This window comes from Lissotriton helveticus, chromosome 5_1 (genome assembly GCF_964261635.1).
Source record: "Lissotriton helveticus chromosome 5_1, aLisHel1.1, whole genome shotgun sequence".
NCBI classification, from domain to species: domain Eukaryota; kingdom Metazoa; phylum Chordata; class Amphibia; order Caudata; family Salamandridae; genus Lissotriton; species Lissotriton helveticus.
Genome location: NC_136065.1, coordinates 692,739,082 through 692,759,326, shown reverse-complemented (window position 1 = coordinate 692,759,326; position 20,245 = coordinate 692,739,082). Strand labels below are relative to the sequence as shown.

General features: G+C 47.4%; 1 protein-coding gene across 1 annotated transcript in view; it reads right to left on the bottom strand.

Moving 5' to 3' along the window:
* The window catches only part of OIT3 (oncoprotein induced transcript 3), a 669,633-nt gene that overhangs the window by 469,273 nt on the left and 180,115 nt on the right, over window positions 1-20,245 (bottom strand). Inside the window, exon 3 of the mRNA XM_078643084.1 lies at window positions 18,564-18,674. Coding sequence (XP_078499210.1) covers window positions 18,564-18,674 — 111 coding nt within the window. The remainder of the gene's footprint in view (window positions 1-18,563; window positions 18,675-20,245) is intronic.

The following is a 20,245-nucleotide window of genomic DNA, read 5'->3' as shown; positions in this document are numbered from 1 at the left end:
GGGACACATCCTGAGCTGTAAACTGGTTTATCTTTGTTTGCTGGGCAGCCATCGGCAGACGATCCTTACCCATTGCTAGGTATACGGCCTGGCATACCCACCGGTCCCCAGCCCCTGCACCCCTCCACCAGTACACAGTGTGCTGGTCACGTCACCTGGCATCATGCATGGGGGCACCGATCTGCTGTATGAAATGTCCTTGCACCCAGTATGGCGGAGACCCACCTGCGCATCCCAGCCAGGGCAGGCAATCACCCCAACTAATTGCGATCAGGCGCCCCGGGGTAGGCAATGTCTTTAGATCCAGCTAATGCCTCATATGCACCACCTGTATCCCTCTTGTGTGTTCATCCATGACTCGCGTGGAGGCCCAGCATTCGATTTCTTCTGCATTTCCCTGCTCTGCATGCAAGTGCCTCAAGCTTTTCCCCCCTAGAGGCACCACCTCATCTCCATTCAGGACTGTAGGCCTGTCATCTGAGCCCTCGTATTGTCTGGTCCAAGTTACGCCACGGGTCCTAGTAGCTTTCACACATCCAGTGCTCCTGTGCGGGGTGGGATGATCAAGTGCAAGGGGCCAGTATCCCCACAATCTCCGCTCGGGAAGCCGGTGTCTCGTGATTCAAGCTTTAAGTGCCCACCAGAGGGGAGGATGGGCGAGAGGGCGCAAGAAGGCCTCGATCCATGGCCCGCGTCCTCAACCATATGGGGCCCCCCACGACCCGCATCAGTCAGCACAAGTGGTCTCTATCTCCCAAGGAGCAGGCCAGCAGAAGGGAGACAGGGGGCGAGGCGATCGCTACAGGGTGGCCTCACGGGTGGGGATGCCCCGACTGGGCAGCAACCCAATCCCGTTGACGTTAGGGCCCAACTCCGGGGCCGCATCCAAGCGCCAGGTCCTCCTTCCGACCACAAGCTTCAGGGCCGCCGAGGGGGGCCCCATCAATCTCCTAGAGGCACTCGATTCCCCAGCTTGAAAACCGCGTCCTGGGCCAAAGCTCCTCTCAGGCCCGTTCTGAGATGCAGCACTGCGGCCTATTACATAAGCCTTGGCCTCGAGGCCGGGGGAGGCCCAGACCGGGTCGCAGTCCACCACCAGTCGAGCCCGGGCTCACCACTTTATCCGCATCCAGGCGCCGGGTCCCCTCTCAGCATCCAAACCACGTGTCTCCGGAGCGTCGAGGGGGGGACGACGGTCACCGCCAGGAAGGCCCCGACCCCCCCAGCACATAGGTCCTCTCTGGGACCGGGCTCCAAACAGGCCGGTTTATCACCGCACCAGCAGCCCAGCACATATGCCGCAGAACTGCCAAGCCAGGTCCTCCCTGGAGCAGAAACAAGCATCCTGGGACCGGTTTCTGGGTATTGCCTTTCATCAGCCAGGCTAGCTTGAATCCAGTGGCACAGTGAGCAAGGGACTCACGTCTGGGCATACTCAACCCATTTAGGGTGAAAAGTGCTATGAAAACACATGATGGACAGAATGCTGAATAAATCATACATTCACCCCCAGTCAAGAGATCTGGGTTAAATCCATTGCTCTTTTGCTCACCTTGCCACCCCAGTTTAGACCCAGCTATATGCAAATCAGTCTTGACCCTGTGCCTCATGGGAACAGTCCAAACCGAATTGCCAAGCCAGGTCCTCCCTGGAGCGGAAAGAAGCATCCTGGGACAGGTTTTGGACTAACACCCCTCATCAGCCAGGCTTGCTTGAATCCAGTGGCAAAGTTAGCACATGTTCCACGTCTGGGCAGACCCTGCCAAATTAGGGTGAAAACAGCAAACACAATAGGATGATGGATGGAGCTCTGAAACTTTTTAGACACTCACCGCCAGTCACTATTAGATCTGGGTTGAATCCATCATCGTTCTTTTGCTCACTTCGCCACCCCAGTTTAGACCCAGCATATGCCAATCACTCTTGACCCTGTTCCTCATGGGAACAGTCCCGCCCGAACTTCCAAGCCAGGTCTTCCTGGGACCAGAAACAAGCCTCCTGGGACCGGTTTCGGGGTAACACCCCTCATCAACCAGGCTAGCTTGAATCCATTGGCACAGTGAGCAAGGGACCCACGTCTGGGCATACCCAACCCACTTGGGGTAAAAAGTGCTACGCAAACAAATGATGGACGGACCTGCGCAGTGGTAATATTGAATCTTCACAATATACTTGCTATTCTCAGCAATTAAAATCTGCTGTGCGTATAGAGTTCTTTTCAATCTCTCATTTGCTTAATTGTCTGGGTTCTGAAATAAGGGCTAATGCCTTTTCTGGTCATTCTTTGGTTAGTATTGACCTGAAAATGGAGGCCAGAATAAGAGAGAGGCCCAGGTGGCAGTTGGACCGCTCCCTTTTGTCTAATCAGCAATGGGAATTAGATATGAGCAAATTCATATCAATAAAGGCACTGCATCATTTTTTCAGTCTCGGGAGCCCTTAAGACCACAATTCGTGGACAAATGGTAGCTTTTATTGCTGTACAACCTAAAAAGCGGCTGGCACATATAGCTCAATTGCAATCCACAGTCGATAACTTATTACAGCTCAGCAATGGACGGCTGGGGAGTCAGAATAATATTAGGCGAATAAGTAAAGCAAAGCACGACTTAAGACAGTTTTTTATTTTAGAGGAAATTTAGAGTTCACGATTATACCAACAAAGGGTCTATGAGGAAAGCCAGTTGATAGGGAAGTTCCTTGCTCATTCAACTAGGACTAAACAGGAAGCAGCAACAGTTAGGGATTTGGCAGAACCACAGACAGGTACTATGGTCTTTGAGCAGGACAGGATAGCCACAATCTTCTACAATATTATAACAATTTATATGCTGCAAAATATAGTCTTAAAGGAGACTATATCCTCTTACTTCCACTCTATAAATCTCCCACAACTGTCAACTATACAAATGGAAGAATCAGATGCAGACATAACAGCACTAGAAATCCAACTTGCCCTTTCCACAATGCCAAGTGGCAAGACTTCCGTCAACAATGGGTTTCCAATAGAATTTTATAAAATCTTTATTAAGGAGTTGACACCCTTTCTGGTTGAGATTTTTAATGCAATAAAAATGGAGGGAGAAATTCCATCTGATTTTGAAGAATATAGTAAGCTTTGCCAAGAAGAGCAAGAATCCAGGAGAGATGTAAATGCATACAGATGATAAGCCTATTAAATGCAGACTATAAAATCTTAATGAAAATATGGGCTAGTTGTGTGTCATCTATAGCACAGAAGTTAATCCATAAGGACCAGACACTTAATATTTTCAATACTGATCATACACCCGCAGTCATTACGATGGTAGATGCCGAACAGGCATTTGACCTAGTCAACTGGAATGCTCTTTTCTTTGCCCTTCAGAAGTTCGGCTTCCCTCGCAGTTTACTAACATGCTTCGCAGAATATATTATGGCGCGCAGGCAAAGGTCCTTATAAATTCAAAGTTAGCAGGAGTAGTTCAAATAAATGGGGGGACGTGTCAGGGATTCAGCAGTGTTGTTTTTTTTATTGAAACCTTAGCCTTAGCCATTAGTATCAGGGCCAATAGGGGTGTTGAGCCACCAATCTTGTGAATGTCCAAGCTTAAGTTATTTGAGGATGATATAGTACTTTGTCTCAGGCCAGAAAGGCAAAATCTTGAAGAATTAATGGCAGAATTTGATTGTTTTCAAGCAATAGGGGGATATCAAATCAACTATAGCAAAACAGAAATGCTTGTATTCAATGCCATGCTTACTATATTCCTGCTAATTCTTCAGCAGCAGGCATCTAATAACCAGCCAATTCATTATCTAGGGGTAGGAGTAACTAACCAATATGCAGAACTATATAGATTGAATTATGAACCAATGTTGAGTAAAATCAAGGAATTATTTGATAGATGGGCATTTCTCTCTCTTACATTGATAGGACGTGTAGCATTGATCGAGATGTCTATCTTACCTTGGTTGATTTTTATTTTTTGGAATATCCCGATTAAAATCAGTAGGGCGTATTTTAAGGAATTGGATACACTTTTTAGGAATTTTATTTGGAATAAAAATGCTCCAAGAGTTAAACTCCCAATACTCTAATTGGATATAAGTCAGGGTGGATCGGCTTTACCCAACATGTATTCTTATTATGAAGCAGCCCTTTTAGATAGAACTGTGCAGATCTTGGATGCTGTAGGAACACAGGATAATATTTTATTGAGAAGATGGTGTAGCAGGAGGGGTCCCAGTTACCGGCTTTTTAAAATACTGCAAAGCTCCCAAAAAAGACAAGATATAAGGTTCTTCAGGAATATGTAACCCAACTTCAAATATTTTATGCCGTAAAGGGACAAACTGTGAGTGGTAGGTATCTGCAGTTAGACAAATGCCAGGTCTTGGGTTTGCACATCCCTAAAACCCATACGAGGTATTGGTATATGAATGGATTTAAAGAATTAGGACATTTTATGGTAGGAAGCGGAATTATCTCCTGGCAGAATATCAGCAAATTGGGCACTTTTAAAACAGTTTAATGTACCAACGAGCTCCAACACTTCACCAATAGCAACTGCTCTTTTTAAGACAAGAATGAGGGGGATAGGAAATTGGTATAGGTTACTAAGTAGTCAAACGGAATGTCTCCTGATGAAAGAAAAAATTGTGAAGATTTCCTTGGCACCGCAGTGTACTTTTTCAGAAGCTGAATGGCAGATGATCTCAAAATTAGGGAACTCAGCCTTAAAAGATGCAAACTACACAAAAAATTCTTTTTTAGCTTGGCAGCTGGCATATTATACCCCTTTCAAAGATTTATCCAGAGGTGGAAGATTGCTGTTTTTGATGTCAGCAGTTTAGGAGCAGAGATTGGCTCCATATCTTTTCTACCTGCCATGGGATAAAGTTGTTTTGGGAACAAGTATTTGATGCCTTAAGCAGGGGGCTAAATATACAGGTATAACCTGATGTAGGTGTGTCTCTCTTTGGGTTAAGCACCCGAAGGCAATACCAACATGTGAGTGAAGGCGCTGATTTATTTAAAACTATTACGTCTTTAGTTGCTTGCTCCTTGAGAACTGGAGGACTAATAGAGCACCAACTTATCAGGAATGGTATAATAAAATGATCCTAACTCAAAGGTTTGAGAAAGCATATGCTAGCAGGGTCAGGAGCCTTAAAAGATTTCTCGCCTCTTGGCAGTTTATGACAAAGATCTAGAACTATACGTTAGGATTCCCTGTTGAACAGATAATTTTCTCTTTAAAGAGCACACAAGCACTTTCTAGGACATAATTATATAGAATGGATAGCTGCTAAATTCCTTATCTCTGCACTTTATATATTACATACCCAATATTTACACTAATGCACATTCACACTTTCCAGATATACTTAGGTTTTGATGCACTGCTGAAAATATAATGATGAATGGGTTCTATCTGATGTTGTCATTTAAGTACATTTTATTATATCTGTTATGTTCATGCCATTAAGGTATAATGCGTAATGAAGGACTGATGGAAAATTGAATACTTTTGTACCGCTTTGTAAATTAAACTGGCTTAATCTATACATATATTTTGCTATTTTATAGCAATATCTGGGTATGCTTTGTTTAAGCTGAAATAATCATGACGAATCTGATGTTACCTATTTATATGCTTAATAAATAAATTAAAAAGATGATAGACGGAGCACTGAAACCTTTCAGACACTCACCCCCTGTCACTATTAGATCTGGATTGAATTCATCATCGTTCTCTCACTTTTGCTCACTTCGCAATCCCAGTTCAGACCCAGGTATATGTGAGTTTTGACCCTGTTCCTCATGGTAACAGTCCAGCCAGAACTGCCAGGTCTTCCCTGGACCAGAAACAAGAATCCTTGTACCGGTTTCAGGGCAACACCCCTCATCAACCAGGCTAGCTCTAATCCAGTGGCAAGGGAACCACGTCTGGAAATATCCGGCCAAATTAGGGCGAGCAAAGAAACACAATAAGATGATGGACAGAGCACTGAAACTTTTCAGACACTCACCCCAAGTCACTATTAAATCTGGGTTGAATCCATCATCGTTCTTTTGTTCACTTCGCCACCTCAATTCAGACCGAGCCATATGCAAATCAATCTTGACCCTGTTCCTTCTGGGAACAGTCCAGCCCAAACTGCCAAGCCAGGTATTCCCGGGACCAGAAACAAGCATCCTGGGATTTATATCTAAAATTACATCATTGATGACAAGACTGTGTTTGGTGGAGGCATGAGTTACAGTTACCGTAAGGCATGAGTTATAGTTACTGCAGATAACTATATTTGTTTAATTTCTGTTTTTGTGTTTAAATTTTTGCATTGTCACTGAAAGTTTCATCTAGCTATATTGTCACTTTTACCTTTGTTTTCTTTTAGTGATTGTGCGAAGTTGGCCTGGTATATGATGTGCACTATTCTAGTGAGCACCTTGCACCAGTCCAAACAACCCTTATGGTGATGGTTGTAAAGTCAACCTTATAGACCAGCTATCCTAGTGGTAGCATGGACAAAGCAGTCTTAGGCTAACACTTCAGAGAGCATGTGAAGCCAACTGTTTTACCAATAAGAACCCCTTGAATACCAGATGAAAGGACACCACACAAGATATATGTAAAATTTATATGTGTTTATTTCTAACACAACCACTCTGCACTGTTTATGAGGTCAGAGTTCGAGATAAAGCACAAGTGACTTAATAAGCATACGTTAAGTTGCACAAATACAATTCTGCCCTAGGGGCCTCATAAACCATATAATAAAGAAGTGGTATAAGGAACCCTTCAGGACAGGTGAACAGGCCTAGGGCCTTGGAAATCGATGGGGCTACACATAGTAACCAGAGGTTATGAAGCAGGAGTCCCACAGGATGCGTGTGCAGTGTCTAAACACACGCGGGTTCTCATAGACTTACAATAGGAACGTAAAGTTTAGAAGCTAGTTGATTTCGGACCTTCCGGATGGACTACGGGAAAACCCAGTTAAAGTAGGACACTTGGATAGTATTACCCACGGGAGCACCGGAGTACTCGAGTTACCTCACCCAGGGAAGCCAGGTGCATAGGTGTCAAGTCGTGTCGGGTTTCGTCGTCGAATCCTATGGAGAGCTGCAAGAAGATGCTGCAGGCGACCAGGAGGAAGATGTCTGGGTGGATCCAAGGGTGGATCGAAGAAATTAAGAACCTGAAGGCAGAGGGGACAGAGTCTGGGTCACTAGCCAGTGACCAGGAAGGAACCAGGCTATGGCGAGATGCAATCAAGTGATGTCGTGAAGCTTGTCTCTGCAGCCACGTGAACCAGGAGGTGTTGACGTTGACCAGGAGCTGGATACGGACTGTCCCACAAAGGATCTCGCTGTTGGCAGTGTCGGCTTCCGGATTGGAGTCAACAAGGCTTGGCAAAGGCAACCCACGTAGGATGTAAAGATCGGCTTCTTGTTCAGAGCAGCAATGTCTGAGGGCCTTCCCTTTTGCAGGAAAGCAGGAGCAAGCCCAGAGCAACCAGGCAAGCAGTGTTGTTCCAAAATGGAGTCTTCAACAGGGCCACTAGCCAACGGGCTAGCAACCGCGAAGACGCGTCAAGGAGAAATGCAGGTGCAGGCTCCACGCAACACTCGTGGAGTGTGGAGGGCTGATCTTCGGTGCACTTACTGCTGGGGTTTGGACTTTTCAGGGTCCAATGCACAACTTCGAGGACGCCTCAGAAGCTGCACAATTAGCAAAAAGCAGGTACTGAAGGATGTCCGGTCCCACGTCTCTTGTGTCCGCCGTGGGTCTCAGCTTTGCTGTGGATGTGGGTCGGGATCAGAGAGGTCTGGAAGTCCAGAGACTGCGTTGCTAGGTTGTCGGGTTCCGTCGGGAGCGGCAACGAAGCAAACCGGCAAGTTACTGGTGGTGCCTGTTTGCACAGGGTGGTCACTCCTTGACCACAAGGGAGATTCTTCAGTCTTCTAGTTGCAGTAGAATGTCGAAGGTCCAGAGTTTCGTTTCAGAGTTTCAGTTCAGGATAATCTAAAGTCTCTAGACTCAGCTCCTAGCTTTATACGAATTAAAGGTGCTGGATTACCTGCTAGGTCCCTCCTATGGGTGGGACCAGGGAAGGGGGTGGTTACACCCCTTTCCCTTTGTCCAGTTTCGCGCCAGAACTGGGGCTGGAGTGCCCCAGCAACTGGTTTGAACCGGGCTATGCATGGAGCACCTTGTGTGCCCCAGGCAGTGTCTCATTCCTTTCAACCCACCCTGCCCCAATACACTATAGCCTGTCTGGGGAGGTGCTATCGTCCAGGCCTCCCTCGCTGGAAGGGCTCCAAGCTGCAGGAGGTCAGACTTGTGTCTGTGGCAGCAGCATCCATTTTGTGATGCTGAGGGTCTGTTTAACTTTAACCGGGTAAAGCTACAACTACATGTCGTCTCCCTCTAGAAGGGTGGAATGCTACCCCTGCCGCCAGAATTGGCAGGGAGGGGGGGGTAGTATTCCAAAGCGTATGACACCTTACATGACATGTTTTGATAAAGCCAAACCAAAGTTTTCAATAACTGCGAGGATTATAATGCACTTAAGAGTATATGGTATGGCTATATCATAGAACAGCTATAAGGACATGGTTCCGAAAGCTGCAGACAGGCTCAGCTCATGTTAGAGCACCATCTCACATAAAACCAAGGACTCTGCCTCCAGAATTGTTAAGGCCTGCCATAGGAGTGACTTATAGGTATATATGTGTCTATATATAATGGTAGGTATAGGAATACTATACCTAAGCAAGGGGTGTTTACATGACCTTGCCCCAGCTGAGTGATCAGCCAGTTGTGTCAGTTTGGATGGCCAGCCAGGGGTGGCATAATATATGCTGCAGCTCCTGGTAGGCCTTGGATGCACCTATGCCCTGGGTACCTATGGTACACTATATAGGGGCTCACAAGGTGACCCAATATCCAATTAGGTATATACCTAAAGTACATGGAGTCCATTTTACAGAGAGAGCAGATAGCATGGGGCCCTGAATAGCAGGATCCCAGGCCAACTAAGTCAAAAACCAGCTAAACACTAGGCAAAAAGTTGGGGTAACCATATAGTCAGATATCCACCTTCCTACAGTGATATGTATATATATATATATATTCAATTCCCTTCACATTTGTTCGCTAACTCACTTATCTACTTCTTCTTTCTTTGTGCCTCTTTTACCTCTACCTCACCTCCAATACTATCTTACTCTTTTCTATCTCTCTTTCTCCATCTCTACCTCTTTTCTCTATCATTATCTTCTTTCCCTTCTGTCTGCACCTCCTCTATTTGAACTCACCCCTTCACCTCTCTCTTTTTTTTTTTTTTTTTTTTTTAAAACCTTTATTTAAGTATGCAGTAAAATACAAGGATGGGCCTACAACCACACGGGCCAGCCGCTAAAGAGGAGAAAATACACAATATACACTTTCGTAGTGGTAACGATCAATCGTCAATGCAATACTCCATATAATATACAGGACAAAAACAGATTTTGTTTTACAATAAAGAACAGACACACAAAAAAGGCGAAAGTGTATTACTGAAGGTCAGCCCAAAGGACGGGAGGGGACAGCAACAAGAACGGAATCAAAGCTATAAGCTCCAGAGAGCCCGGATGGTGGGGGGGGGACGGGGCACGAAGGAGAAAAAGAAGGGGGGGGGAGCCGGAAAACCAGCACAACCCCTATATGCCAGGTTCCAAGAACGCCCGCCTAAGGAGACCGGGAAAGCTCAATGTCATCAACAAGGGGAGGAGTACAGATGGCACCACGATATTCATTCCATTGACCCCACACCCTAGTCCATGCCCTGGGTCTGCCCCTAGCCACGTAGACAGTCTTCTCACGGAACATAGACCAATCCATGTTGTCTTCCCATTTCGATAGTTCAGGGGGCTTGGAGGCCCCCCAAAGTTGAGCAATATCTCGCTTAGCAACCATATAACCCAGGGTGGCCCACCTAATCTGGGCCACCGAGCAGTCAGTGGGCTCCCAAACATTCAAAAGACAACGACGAGGTTCCGGACACAAGGACACCCCTGTCACCACAGCCATAACCTCAAGCACAGCCGTCCAGTAAGCAACCACCATCGGGCATTCCCAAAGAATATGTAGGAAAGTCGCACTCAAACCACATCCACGCTTACACAACCCATCGGAAGAAAAACCCATCACAAGCAAACGAGGTCCCGTAACATACACCCGATGAAGGATCTTCAATTGGACCAAACGGAGACGAGCCGGGATAGCCACCTCTTTAGGAGAAGAGAGGGCCGACTGCCAATCCTCGTCATCAAGCTCCAAACCATCACGAACCCACGCCTCCCGGAGTCGGACCAACAGATCAGTCCGATTATAAATCAGTTTCTTATAAATCAGGGAGATAGTGCTATCAGGAAGATGTCCGTCAAGGACACGGTCCTCAAGGGGGGAAGAATCAGGCGGAGTCTCACCAGGAGCAAATACAGCGGTCAAGGCGTGCCTGACCTGTAGATATCGAAAGAATTCCCGATCACTCAAGCCATATTCAGCCTGGAGGGCCTGAAATGTTCGCACAGAGCCCTTGGAGTACACATCTCCCACTTTAGAAATTCCAATCATGTCCCAGCGATCGAAACCCTTGGTAGACCAAAGACCGCCCAGACGTTCGGAAGCATAAAGCGGCGTGGCTAACGTCAAGCGATCCTCCCAGCCCAAGCTCCGAGTCGCGGCCCGCCACACCGCCAAAGCAATCGACGTGGGACCCACAAGATGGCGCCCAGCAGGGCGAGAGTAAAGCACTCTGTTAAAGTCACCTCCCGGAAGCTGAAGTCTATCCATCTCAAACGCCGGATTACTACCCGGCGAGAACATGATGTGGTTGATAGCGGACAAGTGTGAGGCCCAATAATACCTCTTAATATCGGGGAGTGCGATGCCACCGTCATACCAAGGAATGGAAAGCTTAGCGAGAGCAATACGCGGGCGTCCATCCCAGACAAGTTGTCTCTGAAGGGTCTCAATCTCCCGAAAATAGGACTGAGGGACAGGATCATAATAATTCTGGAGAGCGTAAAGAAACCTCGGTAACGACATCATCTTAAACAGGGCTGCCCGACCAAGGGGAGACAAGGGAAGTTTGCGCCAACGAGCAACGTCCAAACGCAAACGAAGCAACGGAGGAAGGAGATTACGATCAAAGCGAAGAGACGAGTCCAGAGTAACGAAAACTCCCAAGTATTTGAAACCATCCCGGGCCACCTGAAGAGGGAGCCTGCTCGGTAACGGAGGCAAGACACCAGACAAAACATACACACAGGACTTTGTCCAATTGATTACGAGGCCCGAGTTAGCACCAAAGGACACAAGAACATCAAATAGAACAGATAAAGACTTACGAGGGGAGGTAAGATATAAGAGGATATCGTCAGCATAGAGCGAGACTCGGTCCTCGAAGTCCGGGGCCCAACGGATCCCTTTAAGGGACGGTTCCCAGCGGAGCCAGGCCGCCAACGGCTCAAGGGCGAGCACAAACAGTAGCGGGGACAAGGGGCAACCCTGGCGGGTGCCCCTGCCCAGGGGGAAGGGAGCAGACACCCTACCATTCACAACCACCTGCGCCAAAGGTTCCGCATACAATAACTTAATCCAGTTAATAAACTCGCACCCGAAACCGAATTTCTCAAGAGTAGCCCATAAATAGGGCCACTCCACAGTATCAAAGGCCATGGAGGCATCCAGGGACGCCAAAATGGCCGGTTCAGTCAGTAGCCCCGCCCTCGCTATCACGCCGTGAAGACGACGTAGATTCAAAGCAGTGTTGCGATGCGGGATAAAACCAGATTGATCCGGATGAACTAAGTCCCCGAGAACCGATAGGAGTCGGGTCGCCAAAAGTTTCGCCAGAACCTTGGGTTCAACATTTAACAGGGAGATGGGTCTATATGAGGAACAAAGGTCGCGAGGTTTACCGTCTTTAGGGATGATAACTATCGTCGCCAAACGCTGATCATAGGGAAGGAGGTTACGCTCACGTGATTCCAAAAACATATCGCGGAGATATGGCGCCATTTTGTCGGGTCGCAACTTGTACAACTCAATAGGCAAACCATTTGGACCCAACGCCTTGCCCGAACGGAGCGAACGAATGGCAGTAGCTATTTCATCAACCGTAAAGGGGGAGTCCAAAGCGATACGGTCCAAATCAGAAACACAGGGCAATGCAATATCACGCAAAAGGAGGCGGGAGTCAGCCATGTCCCTCACAGACACAGGAGCATACACAACACGGAAATGTTCCGCGAAACGATCCACAATGGCGATCGGATCAATCACATTCTCACCACTCGCAGACTGAATCACAGGCACCACACGATTAGCTCTTTCTCTCTTGTCCAACCACGCCAGGAGTTTACCCGCCTTATCACCAACATCATACACTCGGCCTTGTTGCTCACGAAACATCACTTTTGCAGCGTCAGTGACTAGGGATTTATATGCAAACTGTTTTAGACCCAGGGCATGAAGTTTCTCAGGCGTGACACCAGATCCCAACTCGGCCTCCAAGGCAGAAATTTCCCCCTCGAGGTCCACTACCTCCCTCTTCCCGGCTTTCTTAGCTTCAACAATCAAAGAAAGGGCCTGTCCACGAATCACAGTTTTGAAGGCTTCCCACAGGGACACCGCCGAAGGGACCGAGCCCTCGTTTTCCAGGAAATAAGCATCTATGGACTTGAGCAAGAGGGCACGAGTCTCAGGGGAGGAGAGATACCATGGGTTAATGGGAGCCACTCGGCCCACTGCCTCTATCCCAACCTCAAAACGAAGCCAGAGCGGCGAGTGGTCAGAGATGCCCCTTGGCAAATGTATAATCTCACGGACCGCCGACGACTGGGCAGCGGGCATCAGGAAATAATCTAGCCGAGAAAGGCTACCATGGGCACCAGAGTGAAAAGTGTATTGAAGCTGAGTAGGATGTAACAAGCGCCAGCAGTCCACGAGGCCAAAAGTATCCAAAAACCCACCCAACCAACGCTGGGCATGCGGGGTATCCCTGGGGGGATGGCGATCGTGAAGGCCAGAAAGCACTGAATTAAAGTCACCGGCAAGAAAGAGTACACTATCAGGAAGATCCAACAAGACACGGCCTAAATCAGTGTAAGTAGCAGTTTGCAAGCCTGGGGGGACATAAGCATTAAAGAGGGACAGGGTGCGGCCCTCATATCTGCCCACCAGAACAATATATCTCCCACGATCATCCCGAATCACGTCATCTATCGCCAGAGGGAGGGAGTTACGAACAAGGATACCCACACCCCTGGATCCTGAAGTAAACCCCGAGTGTGCCACAAGGCTGTAGCCCCATCTATTCATTGCATTACATACATTCCCAATCAAATGGGTCTCTTGCAGGAAAACAATGTCCGGTGACAAGCGTCTTATATATTTCAACACCACACTGCGCTTGATGCGATCTCCCAGGCCATTAACGTTCCAGGAAACAAATTTCAACCCCCTACCCCCCATCCCACTCACCCGAGCCAGGACCCCCCATCCAAGAGCTAGACATCAGAGACATCAGTAAAGACAGGAGCAATTCGCCTTGAAAACAACACACAAAAAAATAAGAACTTCCCATCCCCCCTCCCCCAAGCTGAAAGAAAACACCCCCCACCCTGCACCCCTGCAAAAAGCTAAAGAGCCACCCCAACCTGCAGTGTGCCTGTCGCCCCATAACCCCTAGTCTACACAAAGACCCCGGAGGAGGAAAGGTCTCTGGGCCACCCGCCCCCAGACTACAGTAAGAGCAAGAAACAAAACACAAAAAATAAATAATCACATTGCAGAGGTACGCCGGCCACCACTTCTGGGAACATATTCAAAACGAGACGTCAGAGTCAAACAATCAGATCTCCACACCACCTTCGGCACCACCAGGGTGAGCGGCAGACTCAGTATCAGGAGGACAGTCAGGCAAGGAGTCCAGCCAGTCATTAGCAGCATCTGGTCTATCAAAGAACAGAGTACGCTCATTATACTCGACACGAAGTCTGGTGGGGAAAAGCATAGCATAGCGTAGACCCCGATCTCGAAGACGTTTCTTAGCACCACGAAACTCCATCCGTTGTCTTTGAACCTGTTGGGAGAAGTCCGGGTAGAAGTTCACTGTGGCATTCTCGAAGGCCACCGGGCCCTTCACCCGCGAGGCCTGCAGGATAGCGTCCCGATCCCTATAATGAAACAGTTTATCCACAATAGGCCTTGGCGGAGCACCCGGCTTAACTTTGCCCCCCGGGACACGATGTGCGCGTTCAACCGTGAAAAATTTGGTAAGCCCGGAGGGGGCAAGATGGTTTAAAATCAGACCCTCAACCAGGAGATCAACAGAGTGGGGTTCAGGGTTTTCCGGTACACCAACCAGGCGAACATTGCAGCGACGTGCCCTGTTTTAAAAATCCTCCAGGCGTCGGGCCATGAAGTCGTTCACCCGACGAAGATTCCCAACCTCTGTCTGGAGCTCCGAGACGTCCTTCGTGAGGCTAGATGATTTAATATCCAGTGACTGGACCCTCTCATTCGTCTTGCCGAGATCAGCACGAATCAGGTTCACCTCAATGGCCACGGTGTCAAGTTTGTGGGCCAAGGCCTCGTACTGAAGGCCGGTGGATTCCTTCACTCCCGAGATGGCGCCCATAATATCCTGTAGGGAAGGCTCCGCCGACTCCTCCAAAATGCGTTCAGACGCAGTACTGTGGCCAGGTAGGGCAGCTCCGGGGGACCCCTTGGATTGAGTATAACGGTCCATGACGTTCGTCTGAACCGGCGCTCCGCGCAGAGGTGTTTTCGTCTTGCGCGTTTCTCTGTCCCCTCTGCCCGCCATTTTGAAGATGCGTCACGGGATAAGCCACCAGGGTCGACGGGCCAAACACCCAAAACTCAGGATCAAAAGTGCACCAAAAGGAAGGGCTCAACTCGGGAGGAGGCCACCAAACCAGCAAATAGACAAGAGGAAAGCCCCGTGTCCGAACTGTCTCCAAGTCTCAGCCAAGCGCAATACGCACACTCGTGGCACAGGTCGAGACAGAATCGAAACCGAAACTCAGGAAGGGGGTCTCACAAGGCCAGATCTCCTGCCGTTGTTGTTCAATTCCAGGACGGCCACAGATCCGCACCCCGTCCCGGGCGCACCTCAAGGGCGGAGCCCAAAAGTTCAGACCACCGTAGCTCAGGAGTACGAGATCCAAATCAAATTCCGGAAAGTGCCAGGGTGATCAGCCAAACGACCTCTACTTGAATTCTTACAAGAAATCAGGATCTAGTCAGGATAAATCGCCGGGAGCGGCGAAGGTCCGGAGAGCGCTGTGCTCAAGCGGCCATCACGGATGCCCGCCAAGCTCCTCCCCCCCCTTCACCTCTCTCTTAATACATCTCTACCCCGTCCATTTCTACCTGACTTTCTACCTCACAATTCTATCTCACCTTCTCTCTACCTCTCAATCAGCATCACATACTTCTCTTCTCTAACCTAACCTGTTTTTTACTTCACCTCTTTTCTCTGCACCTTTTCGTCTTTTTCTTCTCTCAACCCACTCTGTAGACCTTTCTCTCTGCATCGCTGCTCTTTACCTGACTTATCTTACTATACATCAGTGTGCCCAATCTGTACCTTGCACCTATCTGCTCCTTTTTACTCCCTCTTCTCTCCACCAGTCTCTTTAAATTCACCTCTCACTGTATCTTGCGTCTCTCTCTCGCTCGACTTCAACCCTTCAATGTATGCCGCCGCACTCTCTCCAACTCTACACTTCCTTCTTGCCACTAACTACTCTCTCTATCTCACTTTAAAACCTTACCTATCTCGCAGCCTACCTCTTCCTTTCTCTCGGTCTCGCTCTCTCTCTCTCTCTCGCTCTCTTACTTTTTGGCTACCTCCACTTTCTGCTTTTACTGTACAGCTCCCCTATTCTCTCCCTGAGCTTCACCTCTTTCATAAATAAACAGAATAATTTCAACCAAGCACTCCGAACGGTGCCTAGGAAATCCATGTACAACTGAGTGCTTTTCAACATTAACTTGGATATGAAACACACTATATATAACACAACGTGACCATACAGAAAAGTGGTTTAGGCCTTCCAAAGACCTTGGAAAGTCCTACAGAACTGTTATATTACAACAAAATACAATATTAGGCTGTTGAGCACTGCCATTCAGTATTGGCTATTTTGGCATGTCTCTGTTTATGAAAATTATGAGCTGTCATTCAAAATTTGTGTGGCCTCCTGAGAGCTTGGATTAGCTGATAATCGGTAAAAAAAATTGGGGGGATGCCCCCAAAAATCTTAGGATGGGACTTGACTCCTGCAGATAGTCTGACGTACAGGGCACTTTAGGTTGGCCAAGAGAAGGATGGTAGAACCTGTGACCTGTGAGTCGGTGAACATGTCAACGCTGGGTTTAACAGATTTCAAGATTTCTTGAGAGTAGGAGCACTCTGAAAGATTGTGCACCTGAGTCTGGAGGGTAAATCGGAGTAATCCAAAGGTGGATTGACTGTTGATTGCTAGTGTGCGGTTGAGGCCCAGCTCCAGCATGACCCTTCCCTCAAAGATCATGTTCGTGGTGTGGAAGACTTTGAAGTTTATTTCAAACAGTTTCAGCGATGGTTTACTTTAAGGCCTATAAAACGCGTGGCTAACATTTAAAACAATGATTTGCAAACTACTTTTGAAATTAATTAGGAATTTAAATGTGAACATAAGTCTTTTTCGTCAAGAAGCTTCGTATGTTATTTACTGTGGTTTACAACTGTTTACAATGTATGCAAAATGTCTACACCATTGGTTTACCTATACCAAAAAGACAGGCCCTGACAGCTCTCTTTTCTGGTTCTAGAAAATAAATCTATCGAACCCATTCTACACCACAGGAGAAACTCGTGATAGGTCAGAAGAACATGGTCGCAAATTTCCAGGCAGAGTCCACAAAACCAGCAAATTATCTCAGAACATAGGTCTTCTCGTGTTTCTCTGGCTTCCAGAGGTGGGGCTCAAGATGGCTTCCTATGCTGCTGCTGTCTTGTTTTGTCATATACTTCAGAGCGTTTTTTGGAGGACACCTGTACAGATTTGCTTGCTTTGATCCAAACATGCCTTCACTACAGCGGTAAATTCAAGTTTGTAATTTGTGTGGAGGAGCAGACGACGTTTCAGCCAGGGCAACTACTGTTTGAATTTGGTACCCAATGAGGACCATAGAGTAGGTCTTTAATAAAGACTGCCCAGGGGCTTTCATTTATGTGTCAGGGGCGGCAACCCAAAGATTCGCAGGTTTATAATTGATTTTTTTTGGTGCTGAAGGGCACTGTGACATATCTGTTTTTTGGTCAGACGGGATGTTGACCGCTGGTAGCCAGGAAGGGTATTGAGTTTATCGAACGCTGTGTGTGGCTTGTAGCATCTGAAACAAACACATTACTTTCTCTCTGGTGAAACGAGGATCTAGTCTCTTTTAGCGCAATTCTTTCTTCTGTGAAGGTATGCATGAGGAAACTCCCTTGGCTCAAGAGTCTCTGTCGGCATAATGTGGCACAGGAGGTTTTCGGTGGTATCTTTTTTGTTCTGTATCGGTACTTGTATTAAATGGTTGTTACCGGTCATAGAACTAGGTCTTATGCACATCATGTAGCCTTACTGGTTGGGAATGGATTGTTTTGGTAATAACTTTTTAGAGATGGATGAAAAACAGCTTTAGCTTTCTTGTCAGGCTCATGTTAAAAAAAATCATAATACAAATGCATACATAGATAAATACATAGAGGATCTTTCTGTTAGCACTCTTCATCCATTAGTCTGTTTATTCACATTTCGCTTCCTGGAACCAAAGCCCGCGGTTTGGGGCTCTGGGAAAGCCCGCTTCACCCACTGACTCCCCTCACTGTGAGTGACTGCATTTTGCTCTTGGACATCTACATAGAAACTAGCCCACTTCGATGCCAGGGCTAGAAGGAGTATCTTTGCTGTGATTGAATTCATTTATTTTTGTGATCCGTCAATTTTAACTTTTATTTAACAAACATATGCATACTACCATTAATTGTCAGGGCTTTCATTTTTTTTTAACTATTTTTGCACTTTCAATGTACATTGCATTTCTTTGTAAAAATAAAAGAGCATTGCAGGTTTGATATGAGCAGACTAACTGGCCTTGCCAATGCTTGTTTAGAATGTGGTTAGTTATACAGGACCAGTAGATTTGGTGATAATTGCTTGCCAGATCGGGCGCAGAATGGGCAGCAGTTTGCCTCTTGTCATGTTATGCTGCGTAGATTCTAACTATGGACGTTGAAAACATTCCGGGACCAACTTCCAGGTGTAAACTCAACTCAGCACAAAAGGAAAAATTTAGGAAGATAAATAATGAAAATATGCATTTGTATTTTATCAAAGAAAGAGTGCACCCAGCAATATTTTTATTAAAGCCCGAAGCTTAATGGTTGCAGAAACGTAATTACCCTTTGAAGTGACGGAAATGATTTCTTCCCAGGCCCAGCTCACCGCTTCCTTTACTTACCAAGGCAGGTTTGGCCATCTGGGCCCAGCAACGTTCCGGCACCGCACGTGCAGTCCGTGGCGTCCAAGCAAGCTCCCTGGCAATCCATCATGTCGCATATGTCATAGAAATCTGAAGAAAAAAGAGCGAAGTCATCATTATCTGAAGAAAGAAGCACGGGAGAGGTTTGGATCAGCACCGAAACAAATAAAATAATTGTCACCTATAACTAGGGCTGTAGTTTGTTTTGCCTTTTTGTTCCTCCTCCCCTAAGAATATATGCACAGAAAAAGGGAGATATGCTATTTCTTTAATATTAAAAAGCATTATCAGTGCCGGCTTTAACTCTAGTGGCAACTCGTGCGACTATCCTTTTGGTATACCCCCTACTCCCCCACCCCCACCCCCCCAATATGATCTCTTAGGATTTCCTGACTACCACCAATCAAAAGTCCCCCTCAACTCTCCATAGCTTCTCTCTCAAATACTTGTCATTTGTTTTAAATTCCTGGTAAAGGCTGGCTATCCTAATTCACTCAGCTACCCACATAACATAATGATCTGTTCTGAACAGACATATTAACCCTCTGCGCTACTTTATGTGGAGTCAAAACGGCCACTAGACAAAACTCCGTACTCTCTCTCTCGCAGGAATATCAATCACAAGAGTTACCATTACATTTTTATTTCTGCCTAAAAGCTGGATGCATAAGGAACTCTGCAGCAGGTGCTATTAAATCTTAAGTTATAGCTAAACACAGCGCCCCCCTGAGGTCAGTGCTCCCCCTCCAGGTCAGCGCCTAGTGCAGCCAAACCAGTGGCACCACCCTAAAGCCGGCTGTGACCATTTTACCTTTTCTAATTGTTCTGACTATAAAAACACATATCCTATCACACAAAAGTCATGTTTGAATGTTTTCTCTGACTCAGACCTCTTCCTGGCTGCTTTCTATAAGTTACTTTACTTTTGTTTCGGTTTCGTTTTATGATTTGCATTTTTTTATAATGCTTGAATGTACTAAGGAGGGTTACAATTCAGCAGGCCTCTCGTTGGCGTAGCCAAAAAGATGTACTGGGGCCTAGTTTATTGATTGTCATCACGATCCTTGCCCTCCCCAAGTACTTTAAAACACCAAAGGCTTGACTACATTTTGAGGTGTTGGGGGGCGTGGCTTGGAAGCCGATGGGGAAGGCTGCGTGAGAATTGAGCTCCGCGAGGACCCCCACACTAATCTTGATATAACCGGAACTCCGACTCACCTGGCAGCACCGGGTGAACTGAGAAAGGTGCGTCCCTGCACTGGCGCTGCCCTGACGCTCCACCGGGCGTCAATTGAGAGTTTTTGGTGGTTTCCCGGCCCGAGACTGCTGATGGCGGTGGCCACAAAATGGCAGAGGCGCGGAGACGCTGAGCCTGGGACGGAGGACACTCAAGACTGCTGGCTGAGAGGCCGATTCACTGGCGGACCAGGGGGACGGTGCGGCAGAGGTTCCCTCGTGAACTGGTTCAGTGCTGCGCTTGTGAGGTGTGCGGACTACCTTGGCCGGCGCTGTGGAAGCCCTGCGTGAGATCAAACACCGGTGGAGTAGGCGCGGAGACCGGAGACACGGACCCGGAAGCTCCGGCTCTCCCAGAGCTTTGCTGGGAGGCCGGGTCAAGGCGCGGCGGAGTGGAACTGCCTGGAGGTGTGTGGAGGGGCAGC